Raw genomic sequence first — 14,415 nt, 5'->3', positions numbered from 1 at the left:
TAAAGCAAACAAAGCGTACAGTTACCTTTGATCAGAGCTACGCCGTTTCCCTGTTTACACTCAGTTTGCTAAGCTAACAGTCTGTGGGTTGTAACATCATATTTATGTAAGAGTGCTATCAGGAAGCAGAATTCCCCAAAATGTCAAAGCATTCCTATAAAGTTCCATCCCCGCGATGCTGGCTTGCGTGTCGGAGCAGTCCTTCACAATGCACGGGTGCTTGTCGGGAACACCTGATGAACACCGTTGGGTCAAACAATATGAAATGGGCCAGTCTAGAAAAACAGTTTTATTGATTTTATTAACAACTGTACATTTCTTTTCAGTGCCGACAGCATTTGCTACATACTTTGGTGTTACTCAGAGGGGACTGGTGCATTTCACCCCATTCATAATTTCTTGTGGGAAATGCTGACAAGAACCAAGAGCACAGTTTGAATTTTACACCACCTTGATTCACTAACTTGAGTTTTTCTGTTTATATTTAAGTGCCATTACCACCTCCTCATTCTTCTTTTTATTATTAACAAGCATCTACAGGCATCGAGCACGTCTGTAGAGACGGACCAATCCGCGCAGTCGGGTCAAGGGTCAAATGTCTGCCTGTCTCCCCGTCACGGCCAAACAAACACGTTCCAGGAATATTGATAAGATACAAAGGGCAGAGTAATTCCAATAGCACAGATTGGACTGTTTGAGTTTGGTCTGTAGCCAGGAAATCAATGGAGCAATTCAACATCCACATTACGTCAAGTTAGCAAAAAGCACATTGTCATTCAGTTTGTGCCCGTCGCTGTGCTTCTGCTGCCAACTGAGGTCCAAGGGTTAGGCTGAGCTTAAATGTTTCCCCATCTCCCTTAAACTAACAAGGTAAAACAAACAGGGGAGAGATAGCACAGACAGAGCAGTACACTTAGTACACTTTAAAAAGAATTTCTATATATATATGAATGAAATTTACATCCATGTCTTTTCACGAATCATAGTGCACCGTTCGATCCCACAGTAGTCCAAAGCAGCCGAAGCTCCATCTCACACAGAAACCGTGATTTTTGTCCGTAAGAGCACTGTGACAAAAAGGCCATTTAAAAAAAAAAAAAAAAAAAAAATCTACAAGTTTGGTGCTCCTCTGATTTCCAAAAAAAGATCAGCCTGCAGAATGTGCTTTAAGAAAAACAAAGCGCAAAACTGTTAAAAAGTTCTCATGTCCCACTCAAATATCAAACAGAGTGGGAGGGGGAGAAAAAAAAATCACCACAAGTACACCCAGGACATGAAAATATATATATTTTTATAATATATATAAAATGTCTTATTTATTCCAATATGTACACTTTGCACAAGATGTCTGGGGAAGGAGTTTCTCACAATGAAGCGCTGCTTCACCAGGTTACATCCAAATATTCTTGAGGAAAGAAAAAAATCAAAAAAGTGCAACCCAAAAATAAACCCAAAGACAAAAGGACGAAAAAAAGTTCATTTCTTTCCAGTACAAGCATCCTCAGGCCGACAGCGCCTCTGATTTCCACGAGTACACTTTGAGAAATCTGCAGCCCGCAGACGGTTGGTCAGGGAGAAAACTTTAATCTCAGTAGAAGTGCTGAAGCAGAGCGGGAGCCTCTTTCTCTCTAGTAGATGACCTCGTAGACGGTGGCCTTCTTGTCACCGGATCCTGTCACGATGTATTTGTCATCTGCTGAGATGTCGCAGCTCAGGACGGAGGACGACTCCTTCGACTGTGGAAAGAAAAGAAAACAGGATTACCACTGAATATTCCAAGTCATCATTTCTTTTGTGTTGGTTTTCAGGTTCTCAGTCTTGGACTCAATATTTTAACCACAAGGAGAGAAAACTATGTGATTTGTTCAGCACCATGTGGGTACACAGCTGTTTAATTCAGTCAGATTACTCATGAATTAGCTGCCCAACTGTCCTTCAGGAAGAATCGGCTGATGTCACATTAGCTCAAGGACAAAATATAAACCAGAAATCTGAACTGGAAAAGCCTCGGCTTGCATTTTAAAATTAAGAAACAAAACTAATGAGTTGTATACAAGTGCAGTGTGAGATTAAAACAATCTGAATTTAGCCATTTTTCCAGCCAAAATTATTCTAGGACCCATCGGCCTCTCTTTGCACTGCAGCTCCAGTTAAAAAGTTTGGACACACTCGCTCCTTCATGTCCAAACCTTCGACTGGAGCTGTGTGTTCGTAGTTATCCAGTTACCTGGAATATGCTGGCACCATAAGGAGTCCTCCATGCATTCAGCAGGTTGTCCTTCCCTGTGCTCACAAACCATTTACCTGCAAACACAGAACACACCTCTTTAGAGTACAATCCAATGTGTGTGTGCTGAGAGAGACACACAAACATGGTCACTGCTGTCCTTCAGTCCTGCAATAGAGCTGTGCAGAACACAGCCAACACGTGACTGTAATAACATCATCAATGGCCATAAAAACCTGAAGGGGAAAAATTGCCACTACACCAGCAATCATAAAATGCCCATAATGAAGGAGACTCGCACCACTTCCTCTTAGATAATTATTTTAATCACCCTCTGATTAATTACCCAATTGACTATTTGGCTAATGATTTAATTAGTGACAGCGCGAGCTCTGAAGCAGTGAGCTTTATTTGAATGAACTAGTTCTGTGGCGGCAGAGATATGAGACGGTGCTGTGGGGGGTCTTCGGAGACTAAATGAATATGGACATTTCTAGGAGAAGTGCAGCAGTAAAACCTCATTTGTCTCAGCCTCAAACTGGAAACCAGCTGGTCTGCCTAACAGGCACAGTGATCCTCGCTAAAAAGCATTAACAAATTTCCCTAATGATCCTGTTTGTAAAGTAACTTCTCCCATGTTCACGCGTACAGTCCTCACCCCCTGAAATTCAGACTCAGTCATGTGAGCTGCATAAGTGTCACATTTCACTTTTTACAAATAAGCTGCACTCATTAAGAGTTCATAAAAATATTCTGAAAAGCAAACAAACAGCACTTTAATCACATTCAGTCATTTCTGGATTTACACAAATGGTGGTCCTGTTTGTTTTTATAGTACAGAGAGTAGTAACCAGCTGCACAGAGACTGCAAAATCCTGGCCAGGCAGTGTGTAAAGATGTGGTTTCGAGCCCAAGCGGCTGTCAAGACAAGTTAAAGATCCGGAAAAATCCATGTTCACCACATTTAACAGGCGGCCAGGTCAGGGATGTTAGGTCAGGAGTCCAAATTCTCTCACCAGTACCCCCCAAAAAAACCTATAGAGTAGCAGACTAACCACCAAGCGTCTCTAAATATTTCACATTTTATGCATTTGTTTAACTTTTCAGTTATGTTTTCTTAACATTGCTAATACATGTTAAAGCAAGCATTCCCAAGCTGACTTTTTTTTTATATACAATTCTGGTTGTTGGTACCAAAACCCCGTTATCAGCAATGGTTGCTCATTGTGAATGCAGAATCAATCTAGACCACATCTTCTCATCGACAGGTATGTGATACCTGCCACACACACAAGAAGATTACAATAGCTTAACATATTTTTGTACAAAAAACAAGCCAGTTCCTTTTTTTTTTTATATAAATGAACTGGCTCTGTTTGGGTGCCATGATGGTTCAGTGGTGAAAACTGTCCACTTGAAGAAAGGAAGTTTGCGGTTTGAATCCAACAGTTGCCTTTTCTTTGTGGTGCTTGCGTGCTGTCCAAAGTCCTGCACGCTAGGTCATTTCTAAAGTGGATCTATGATAGCTGAGACAGGCTCCATGCCAACGTGACCCTTAACTGGATAAACCATTAAGAGAAAGGATGGAGAGCGCAGCTCACTGGTATTACTCATCCTCTCTGCTGCTCTACAGGTACTTATGTTAGAGTACACGTCCACTATAAGCAAAGACAAGTATAGTCACCGCATGATTAGCTTTTGTTTGTAGCACAATCATAACATTTCGCTATCATCATGTCTGTTTGCTTCATGTCTGTCCCTGCTTGCAGGTTCTGTTACACGTAGGGAAGCATTGTTGTCATCAGCTCGAGTAGCACACAATTTCATGTACATCCCTCATTTGGTCGTGCCGTCCTTCGTGTGGGAGTATAGGATTCATGCCAAAATCTGGCGCCACTCAAACATTAAACACTATAATTGCCAGATAAAAGTGAAATGAAACTTTCTTGCTCACAGGTCTGTAATATATAAACAGCTCTTCCTCTAGTACTTACCACAGTAGGCGAACTTGAGTGAAAGAACGCAGCTTTCGTGCAGGTGCAGCTGGTACTTGTCAGGCTTGGTGTGGTGGAGCACCTCCACATTGCTGCTCTCCATACCCACGGCCAGCCATTCCCCAGTGGGACAGTAGCCCAATGAGAAGATCTGCAACAAGCACAGAGCAGGATCAGCAACAACATCAAAGCAGCCAAGAATCCCCTAACCAGAATCATTAAAACAACCCTTAACTGCTACTTCTAAACTGAATGCCTAAGACATGTCAGAAAGGTTACTCAGTACTATAACTGGATGTACAGAAAAGTTTTTTCCCCCCACTTTTTGTTACCTGTGAGGTAAAGTCATGCTGCTGGAGCTGTCGCCCTTCCCTCAAATCCCAGGAGCGGACCGTGTTATCGAGTCCTCCGGTCCACAGTTTGGTCCCGTCGTGGGAGATGTCAATACAGCTGGCTCCATCCGTGTGGCCCTGGAACTGCCTGGAACAACAAGATGCCAAAAATTAGACCAGGAACAAAGAAAGTTCTCCATGCAGGTGTCTTATGTTGACGTTTGGTCGTTTTGTTAAATGCAGTGTTTAAAACAAATCCCCTGCTCCAAAGTACTGACCTGACCAGGGTCTGGTTATGGAGGTCCCACACAGCGATGTTTCCATCGGAGCAGCAGGAAAAGCAGACCTTGGCGTCAGGGCTGATAGCCAGTGCGTAGCAAGCTGGGGCAGAGGAAGTGAGCTCAGCCTTTATGCGGGGCGTCTGTGAGGCCAGGTCCCAGATGGTCAGTGTGCTGGCCTCGCCACCCACTATTAGGGTGCGGCCATCAGGCAACAGCTTGCAGGAGCGGATGTAATTGTCTCTGTTCTGGAGCATAAACAAAGACAGGGTATCGCCCCAATCTTAATGACTGGATATAATCTGTGTGTTGTGTTTTTTTTTTTTAACATGTGAAATATCTGCATAATTAGTGATTTGAAGAAGACGGTTATATTTCTGCTGAAAAGCAAAGACATCAGCGACGCACATCAGTGTATTAATTTAAGGCTTCCTTTTTTTAAACTCAAAAGCAGATTTTCTTTGACAAGTTTTCACACTGTAGCCGACTCTTGTTTCTGATACAGCGAATATGTGGATGTCAGCGTTAACAAGAGATGCAGAAAGAACGTGTGGGGCTGCAGCTGTTGGCCAGGCTCCGAGAAAGCAAGAAGACAGATCAATAGGACCGTGGGAGCTCTTGGTGGAATTAAAACAGCACCCTGATGACTTTATAAGACCCGATTGCACTCTGGACGAACCTTAAGGGTGTTGGAGGCCAGATGAGTATAACTGCATGAAGCTACAGTATCAAAATGAGAAACGGGAGGCAGTTGGGAGGAAGTAATGAGCTGGGTAATGGCAGACAGGGTTGGCCAATCAGAACATCATTACTCAGCAGGCTTTTTTTCCCCCTCCCCCTCCCCTTACCAAGGATTATTTCAGCACAGCAGTGAGACACTATGCTGAATTATTCACATCTGTGTCTGCTGGGATCAGGAGGAAAGCTACTGGGGGATGTGGGGTCAGGCTACATTTGATGCTTAAGAAAACTCTTAATGAAGTGACCAATCACACAGACTTCATGAAACATGAATGCATTATGTCTGTGCTCTGGTTGGAAGCCTTACAACAGCTAGTCTAATGACACGCATCTAAATCACATTTCACACTTTCTCCTCCTGAGACTTCTAACGAAATAACAAAGTTACCAGGCAGTCGAGTTGGGACACTGGGCTCTTGCTGCCTGGCTGGCTGATGTCCCAGATCTTGACACAACCCTTGCCACCGGTGTAGACGTGACGTGTGGGATTGCTGATGGTGACGGCGCACACCACTTCCCCGTGGCTGAGTGTGTTGATCTGGCGAGCGTGCCGTGGGATGCCTGGCCCTATCAGTGCATCTGGAGGGAAGGGCACGGGCTGCATCTGACCATCTGCACTTACGTGAAAAGAATAGGCTCTGCAGAACAGAGAGGAATGGAAAAGCTCATTAGAAGTTCAAGCAATCCATTAAATGCAAATCTAGTTTAAACACAAAACCTAAATACTCACGGTTTTCCTCCAGAAATGGAAGTGAGGCTGGCTGGCAGCCCAGAGGCTCTCATGTGAGGATGTGGGTCGAAGCCCGCCTGCATGAACAAAACGGCGGAACAGTTAGCAAACAACCTGCAAAGATAAATCAGGCTAAGCTAACATTCGGATTGCAGCCTTGCTTTAGGTGCTTACGCCTCGGGGAACCCTTGTACCATTGTTTCCAGGCAAATCCCTTGAAAGGCACAGACTGAGCTTCACTGCATACAGCGGAGCTTTGCACAAGGCTATAACATCCCACATGCTAATGCTAATGAAGGGCTCAGAGATTTTCAAACATGGAGATGCATTTGAGGCCAAGATTTATGTATTTTTCTCTAGTCTTTAGAATGCTAACTAGCCAACATCAAAGTAAAGGAGCTGGGCCGTCTTTCTACTTTCTCATTATGTACACACAACAAGCTGCAGCCAGCCAAGCAGAAATATTCACAATGAGTTATGGAAATGCAGAAGGAATGCTCAAGTTTCTCAAAGTCATTTTGCAAACACAACCTACTGTAGCGGCGGATAATAAATACAGCTGTTCGCGAGGGCTGCCGTTATCTAACGGGCAAATCATTATTTATTCAGATGTGTGTGATAAATCCTCATTTTCACTAATAAATGCTTTATAGAAGCTGGAATAGTTACAATTGGCGAGCGTCCGTAGGCGGCGGCGGCTGCAGCGCTCATCTGTGGGGAAATGAGACCCGGATACACGCCAGGACTCGTCAGGGATCCGTTCATCTCGTGATGACCCATCATGGCAAAGGGAGTGGCATAAGAACCGGCGATGGACAGGGGGGTACGCAGGGCTGGCGCGGCTGACGGAGAGAAAAAACAAAACAAAAAAAAACAAACAAAAAAACCCAGATAAAGATAAATATAAAAACCTCATAGAAGAAAGAATCATTCATTCTGTTAGGCATCAAACAATGATTTGTTACAGTGAGCGCAGGGTTGCATTGAAAATTGCATTACATTACATGGTTAGGGGGTTAGGAATTGGGAGCAGCTTTGGGTGAGGTGTTTTTGTCAAATTTTAAAATGAACTTTAAATGTGAAGGAGATTTTTTTTCCCCTTGGTCCAATAAGACCCCAGTCAAATTCAGTTGAAATTCAAATTATTAGTTGTTATGGTGGTTGGTGCTGGGAACTATACATTTTTCCTAACAACCAGTCGGTGCTGGCTTGCCTGTGGGCCTGTATGACTGGATGTGACATTTGGATGATTTGATTACAACCCCCCCCAAAAAAACAAAAACAAACAAACAACAGTATCTTGCAGATACTCACCCAATGCCTCCATCATGCCGGACGGTTTGCCCATAGTTAGAGGCCGTAGTCCTGGAGTGGTGCTTGTTCCAGGTGTCGGCGCCTCGTTCCTCGGTGTAGGCGTGTTTGACTTCAAGCTTGGCGTAGATGACTTGTCATTCTAAAAAACAGAGATAGTCTTCAACTTTTAACCTCAGTGTGATTTGGATCCTATTACTGAAAGTTGTAAGTTCACATGTGCGTGCACATACACATGGGCACACAAACAGCATCCATACCAGAGTTCAAAATCCCCCACAGAGTCAAAAATACCCTCACTGGCAGGAAAATCCAGAGTGACAATCTGAGTGGACGGCTTGAGGTAATCCAATCTAACACTGACACTTCCATTACAGCCATGGTGTGTGTTTGTGTGTTTGGGGGTACGGATATAAACCTTTGCTTAGAAGTCAAGCTTATTAGGAGTGGCTAGACATTCAAGATGATGTCCCAAACACCTCTTATAATTAATCCAAATCCTTCAATGTTTGGCAAATGGGAGGCTGAAGAAGTGGGGGTTTAGCCTAGTGACATTATAGGTGGAGAGAGATGATGTGGATTAAAAAGCTATCCTAATCCTTAGCTTTACAAAAAACATTTCACTAACATAGCCGTGTCAGTGAACACTTCAGTATTAGAGAAAGTGGGAGTTGGAAGGAGAGAAGATGAGTTGCAGCATAAAAAGACAGAGACAGCAGTTCCCCCGCTGCTGTGTCTCTGGGTTATTTACAGCCTGAGGCCGAGGGAGAAATGACCATTTATTGGGTAAGCCATAAAGGAGATTGAGAGGGCTGAGCCATAGGGTTTGATTTCCTGAGAGTGCATCTACCCTCTGCCCTCGCAAGCCCCGCATAAGAGCTAACTGCTAAGCCTGCGTATTAGTCTTTCACACAGACATCCACTTCACTTGACAAATGCTCTTTAGTGTGTCAGTTCAGCCTCCCCTGCCCTTCCGCTGTAACCTCCTTATTTCAGCTTCTCTCTAGTCTTGCAGCATGTCACTGACACTCACATGGGCGTGGTCCTTAGCTTTAGAGGACGGCGTGCTGCCCGAAGAGGCGACAGAGGCGGGGCTGTTGGGGGCAGCATCTTTCTTCAGGACTCGTGATTTATCCAGCCCGTTTTCAGGAGGGGAGTGAGCGGGGCTAACTCGAGGGGTGGCCGGATCCTACAGAGTTAAATGAGACAGACAGAGAGCGAGACTGAGCAAACAGACTGGAGGAAAGCCACTGGCATGTACATGTAGGTCAAACAAACCGGGGCCTCATGTGCAAACACAGATAAATATACTCATGCACGTTCACATTCTCCTTCTCACACACACATGCACGCACTTCTCATTCACCTGTCACCCCCTTTTTCTTTGTATTCTTTGTCGCACTTTCTGCATGAGTGGCAAAAGAAATACAGCAAGTAAACACACACTCATCGCACACAACCAATATTTTGATAGACTTTTTGGCAATGTGGAAAGGTGTTGAGGCTTCGGCAGACAAAAGAGAGCTGTGTTTAGTTTTGTGTTCAGCCTTCACACTGAAAAATGTGACTGAGCAGCTCAGTTTAATTGCAGTCTTACCTCATTGGAGACATCCACCACCAAGTCATCACTTTTGTCTCCATCACTGTCCTGAAATGACGGAGTAACGGGTTAGCTCACTGGGACGGCAAAAATTACAGCATAAACCAAAGTGGTCCACATTCTTGACAGACCAGATGTGAAGACTGAGAATGAATGAGCTACAGGGTTATTTGCTGCACACAGAGAAAAGTTCAAAATGCTAAATGTAACACTTTGCCACAGTTTCTAATATTTACATCTTCAATGAAGTGTCTTTGGGAGAACTTTGCAACCTGGCATTAATTTTAACTAATATGAAGACAAGTCTGTGGATAGAAACAGTATGCACATAATAAACTTTGCATTTAGCGTTAAGTAAGTTTCATTACTAAGCTAACTGAATAAACTCAGGTATACCCTTCCAGGAAAACCGCAATTAGCAATTGAAAGGTAAATTTTGAAACGAAACAGGCTACAAACATCATCATTTTTTATTATTTGGACGAAAAGTAAACACTCACATATCTGCTCATGCTGTCTTTGTCGTCCACTTTGCGTTTCTTGGACTCGAGACCATAGTCTGATGAGCTGCGGTGCTTCTCGCTTGCTGCCCGCAGGCTGTCTGATGGCGAAACTGAGTTATTCTGCCAACAAGAACATGCAGACAGACCACATCAGTCTCCAGTTCCCTTTTAGTCTCTTTAAAACAATAAATATCCTGAACTATATGTGCTTAGAGAGCTATGAGGACATTACGGTGTGTTGCATTATGTAGAATTGCATTTTAATAAATCTCTGAAACAATCTTTCAGCACTTTAAGCTGCTGTCTTGGCAACCCAATATTGCAAATGAATGGAGTTATCAGTTGAGTGGAGCCTGTGATGTAGAGCAAACTCTTTTCTGCCAGATTGTGCCCTTCAGCAAAGTCACTGTTTTGTAGTTTAAATGCAGCAGGTGACAAACCTTGATGAGAGGCGCATGCTACCGAGCAGTGCGTTTTCACCCAGAGAGGACTCTAGTGCCCTTTCCTTTGTCAGACCAGTAACACTATTGGGTGCAAAGCTAACTGGACAACAGTCCTAGACTGAGGAAACAGCTAGCGCATAAACACAGAGAACACCAATGGGAGAGTGGTACACAAGGTGATGAAAGAGCAGAGGCAAAGAGGAAAAAAAATTGAAGCATGCACACACACAAGAAAGCCAGAAACACGCTACCAACTCAAACTCAACAAGCCACATTCATAACAGTACTGCATAACAGTAAGTACATGCAAATAAAAACAAAACTGACCACAAAAACCAAGTCTAAGGCTGCTGCTCCTGTATGTGTGCTTATCTCTGTAATGTGACAGGTCACAGTGAAAAAACACTGACTGTAGAGTTCATGAAAATGAACTAATGTTTTTAAAAAAGAGGAAGCAAAGAAAGAGGCCACTAAGGGAACCTGGACCAGAGAGCAAAGTGAAAGAGGGTGCTGCCAGCAGAGAAAAGAGCCATGAAAGAGAGAGTGAGAAAATGAAGGGGAAAGGAAGGAAAAAAAAAAAAAAAACAGAAAAGAAAATGAAGGCAGACAAGAGAGCAAAACAGGAAAGGAACTTGGCAAGCAATGAGAGCATAGCAGTGTGGCAATGAGTCCTCCCCACTAGTGGGAATGCTCGGACAGGCTGGCACTCTCTCAGAAGCTGCAAACAGGGTTTTTGTAGTCTGGGCGCTGGTGTGGTGGGGTGGCACTGCCAAACAGGCCAAAAGGCAGGGGGAGAAGGAGGGAGGAAGTGTAGGCGAGAACACCCTGAGGATAGCCCACACTGTTAGGTAGCTCAACAAATCCCTGCCTTCATCAGAGACAGAAAGGCCTGGTGAAAGAGGCAGTAGGGAGGTTTCTGACATATTGGCTGACTCAAAAAGAAAGAACAGCATAGAAAGGTAACAGCTTGAAAACCTAGTGAGATAAAAACCTCCTAAATTGAGGAGAGTGTGAGGAAAAAAAGTGTGCTGGAGGAGTTAACAACATACACTTCCACTACAGTTGCCCAACCAATTACGCTAACCAAGCAGCTTTTGGCCTCCTCCTCAGGTTCAGCTGCTGCTGTGGAAGAGTTTTAATCTGGTTTGGTGCAAAGATAGACCGATAAAAATCTACTGCAGCCTGTCTGTGTATCTGAGTCTGAAGCCTTTCAAGGATTGCTTAGACTCAATAACCCTGCACTTGCCTCCAACTCCAGTATCAGATGACCTGACACAAAAGGACAGGAAGACTGTGTGCGCAAACTGGAAAAGAGAGGGAGAAGACTGTGGCGGGGAGATCAGGTAAGGTGGCGTTGGCAGCCGCTCGTCACCACATGAGAAGAGGGACGAGTTTGGGTTCCCTTCAGACATGAGTGGGTCCATTCAGGATGGTCAGTCAATGGGAACTCAATCTGGCCAAGCAGATCCAACAGAGCGTTGCACTCTGGCTAACTGAGAGCTTTAAGCTAGCCCAATAAACAAGGACCTTAACATGAGAAGGAAGAGACTGTGACGGCGAGAGACTGGAGGGTGAATCAAAAAAGCGCTGGAAAGGAATGAATGACTAAGATAAGAATACAGAGCAGAAAAATAATAGAATTAGCAAAAGAAAAGGAGACAGGTAGATAAGAGGGGATGTAAAGAGCCAGGTAGGGGACACATGCAACCAGTAAATCCTTTAAGGTGGTTAGGGATGAAGAGAAGGAGAGTCAAAGTCGCTTTTAATTGTGCTGAAATTAAAGGAGGTTGCTGACTACTAATCCTTGCTCAGTGATTGGAGTCATTTTCCACCTGGATTAGATGGCACTGGCTTATTTGGCCAGACGTAATTATTTGATTCAGTCAGCTTATACCCCTGTGACTACAGCAGTGTGTGTGTGTGTGTCCGCACATGAGTTTCTATTGAACAAAGGGCTGTCGTCTATGTAAAGACACCTAATCACCAAACACAGTAAGCAAGAGAGCGACACACAGGAGACGGAGAGTCAACGTACCGTGCTCGACTCGCGTTCTTTCAGAGGAATGGCCAGGGGCGAGTGAAAAGATGAGGGGCCAGGAGAGAGAAAAGCAAAACAAATTAGTATGGGTGTCACCAGGATTACTCATATCAGCAACTCAGCAGTATTGATTTTGATACCACTTGGAAGACATGTTTAATTTTCATATTTAAGATCAACAATTATTAACCTGATACCTCAATTGCTGATATGTTAATGGCTTTTAAAGCCTTAATACTAATGGTAAAGGAATGATTACAACTTATGTTGTCTTGTGTCAGAATAAACTATTTTCATGCTGACACAATCAAGGGATTGACAAGAAAAACATCTAAAATCTAATATAAATTTTTTTTTGTCACACAAGCATTTGGTACAAAAACATTTAAAAACCTATATTGATGTGTTTCACTGATTAATATATTTGGCTGGAGAAAGCAGTGCTTGGCAGCTACAGTTAGCCATCATCCCTAAAATGCCATAGGCAGCGTGTTTGTGTGTGGCAGGCTTTGCTCCTCACCTCGGTGCTCCAGGTCGTGGTGGTTCTTCTCATCCTTCACAGGCAGGTGGGCTTGGCTGCCAAGAGCACCTAGAGCCAGCAGGCCGGAGCCAGCGCCCGTCACGGGGGGGATGCCGGGCGGCTGCAGGCCTGAAGGGTGAGGGGGCAGTTGGACCGGGGGACCGTGGGCAGCGTGAGAGAGGTGCTGAGCCTGAAGCTGCTGCTGCTGCAAACAAACGCAGAGAGACGAGAGACACGACAGAGGACAAGTGGGTCGGCTGGGAAGTGGATCCATGAATGAGCACACTCTGCTGCATTAGAGCTGGCTTTGACGACATTCAGTTGAAAGCCAAACAGTTTATGCGTAATAGCTGCCTGCAAATCTCCGCCAACATGTGGATCCAGCTCCACCAGGAAATAGTGTGAAATACCAATCACTACTTCCCAGAAAAACTGACAGGTGTTTGAGTATAAAGATATTCAATTTAAATTCCTATTAAAGAAAGCAAATCAGAACAAGGAGGAGCTGCAGCCACATGATATTTACCATTTGAGGCTTGAGCAACACTTGAATTACAAACTGCCCCAAAAAGGCTGTTTCACCAGCGATGTAAAAGTTAGCAAACCCGTGCAGAGTTTGCACACAGATGACTCATAATGTTCCTCCTCTGAAAGGACCCCGACCTCACGTTTGTTCTACACGTCTGGTTCTCTTTAAAAAAAAAAAAAAAAAAAATCACGCTCTGCACTCATTACCACACTGATACGCTTATCACTGCAAGCTTTACAAATTGCTCATTGTTTTGGTACGTGACCTTTATCTGACAACTGTGTTTGACTCAATAACACGTCACCTGTGGTCGCCAAAAACGATACAACGCTTTTGTTCACTCCCAAACCGCTGTGCTTCAATCATAGCTGGGACAGTTTAAAAAAAAAAAAAAAAAAAAAAAAAAATCAATAGGTCTACACTTGAAAACCTCAAAACCTTTCAACACTCTGGAAAACCAAGCAAGCATGCACTCCTTCAGCAAAATGCTGTTAAGCAGAGACGGCGGAGAACACACACGGCTCCCATGACGCCCTGAATGGGTCTGTGAGAGAAGCAACCAGAGAGGAGAGAGAGTAGATAGACAGGAGTTAAATAGCCACTCAGGCAAGAGGGAAGCAAGTGCTTTAAAACAAGGTTAAATAACACTTAGCACATCCATCAACTGCCTCTCCAAAAAGGGAGAAAAAAAAAAAACAAAAAAAAACATGATTGCTATTCTGCTTGCTAGACAGAACTTCAATAAGCTCATCCATACATTCATTACATAAAATGGAGAAACTAGACAAGGGTATATCTAGTGACTTCCCACATTTAAAGGCTTATTTAGCAGTTGGCCATTATTCAGTCAGCTCATTATGCCGAGCTGGACCTGAAATCGCACAATGGATATAAGCAACTGAGGGGTGGCATTGTTAATCGATATTGTACTGCTTTGCCGAGCAGCCTATTTGTTGTGAAAAAAGGGAAAAAGTGAGAAGGGGGAAAAGAAAAAACGAGAGAGAGAGGAAGGGGCAGCCAGAACAAGAAAAGGAGGGAGAGGCAGAATCAGAAAATAACAAGAGAATGAAAGAGAGTGAGCGAGGGATTGAGGCAGGGACGTCCCTATTGAGTGTGCCTAATGAGGAAAAGCGTGCAGGGATCATTATCAAGAAGCCTCATTAGCGAGC

The 14,415-nt window shown here is 44.0% G+C and overlaps 1 protein-coding gene across 12 annotated transcripts in view; it reads right to left on the bottom strand.

The window, feature by feature from the left end:
- Nucleotides 1–271: 271 nt before the first annotated feature.
- Nucleotides 272–14,415, bottom strand: part of tle3b (TLE family member 3, transcriptional corepressor b) — a 29,396-nt gene continuing 15,252 nt past the window's right edge. For 6 of the 12 annotated variants that reach the window (XM_082527807.1, XM_082527803.1, XM_082527810.1 and 3 more), the window contains 14 exons: nucleotides 12,719–12,922; nucleotides 12,195–12,254; nucleotides 9,714–9,836; nucleotides 9,211–9,261; nucleotides 8,647–8,802; nucleotides 7,617–7,755; nucleotides 6,972–7,144; nucleotides 6,303–6,379; nucleotides 5,961–6,210; nucleotides 4,832–5,079; nucleotides 4,554–4,701; nucleotides 4,222–4,372; nucleotides 2,228–2,304; nucleotides 272–1,736 (listed from right to left, as the gene is read on the bottom strand). In XM_082527807.1, the coding sequence (XP_082383933.1) occupies nucleotides 1,629–1,736; nucleotides 2,228–2,304; nucleotides 4,222–4,372; nucleotides 4,554–4,701; nucleotides 4,832–5,079; nucleotides 5,961–6,210; nucleotides 6,303–6,379; nucleotides 6,972–7,144; nucleotides 7,617–7,755; nucleotides 8,647–8,802; nucleotides 9,211–9,261; nucleotides 9,714–9,836; nucleotides 12,195–12,254; nucleotides 12,719–12,922 (1,965 nt within the window). In that variant the 3' untranslated portion in view covers nucleotides 272–1,628. Of the gene's footprint in view, nucleotides 1,737–2,227; nucleotides 2,305–4,221; nucleotides 4,373–4,553; nucleotides 4,702–4,831; nucleotides 5,080–5,960; nucleotides 6,211–6,302; nucleotides 6,380–6,971; nucleotides 7,145–7,616; nucleotides 7,756–8,646; nucleotides 8,803–9,210; nucleotides 9,262–9,713; nucleotides 9,837–12,194; nucleotides 12,255–12,717; nucleotides 12,923–14,415 lie in introns of all 12 variants that reach the window. The other 6 variants (XM_082527812.1, XM_082527806.1, XM_082527805.1 and 3 more) reach the window with 2 other exon arrangements.

This window comes from Aulonocara stuartgranti (genome assembly GCF_965226115.1).
Source record: "Aulonocara stuartgranti genome assembly, chromosome: 1".
Lineage (NCBI taxonomy): Eukaryota > Metazoa > Chordata > Actinopteri > Cichliformes > Cichlidae > Aulonocara > Aulonocara stuartgranti.
Note: the sequence above shows the minus strand (reverse complement) of the source record. Positions and strands in the feature narration are given on the sequence as shown.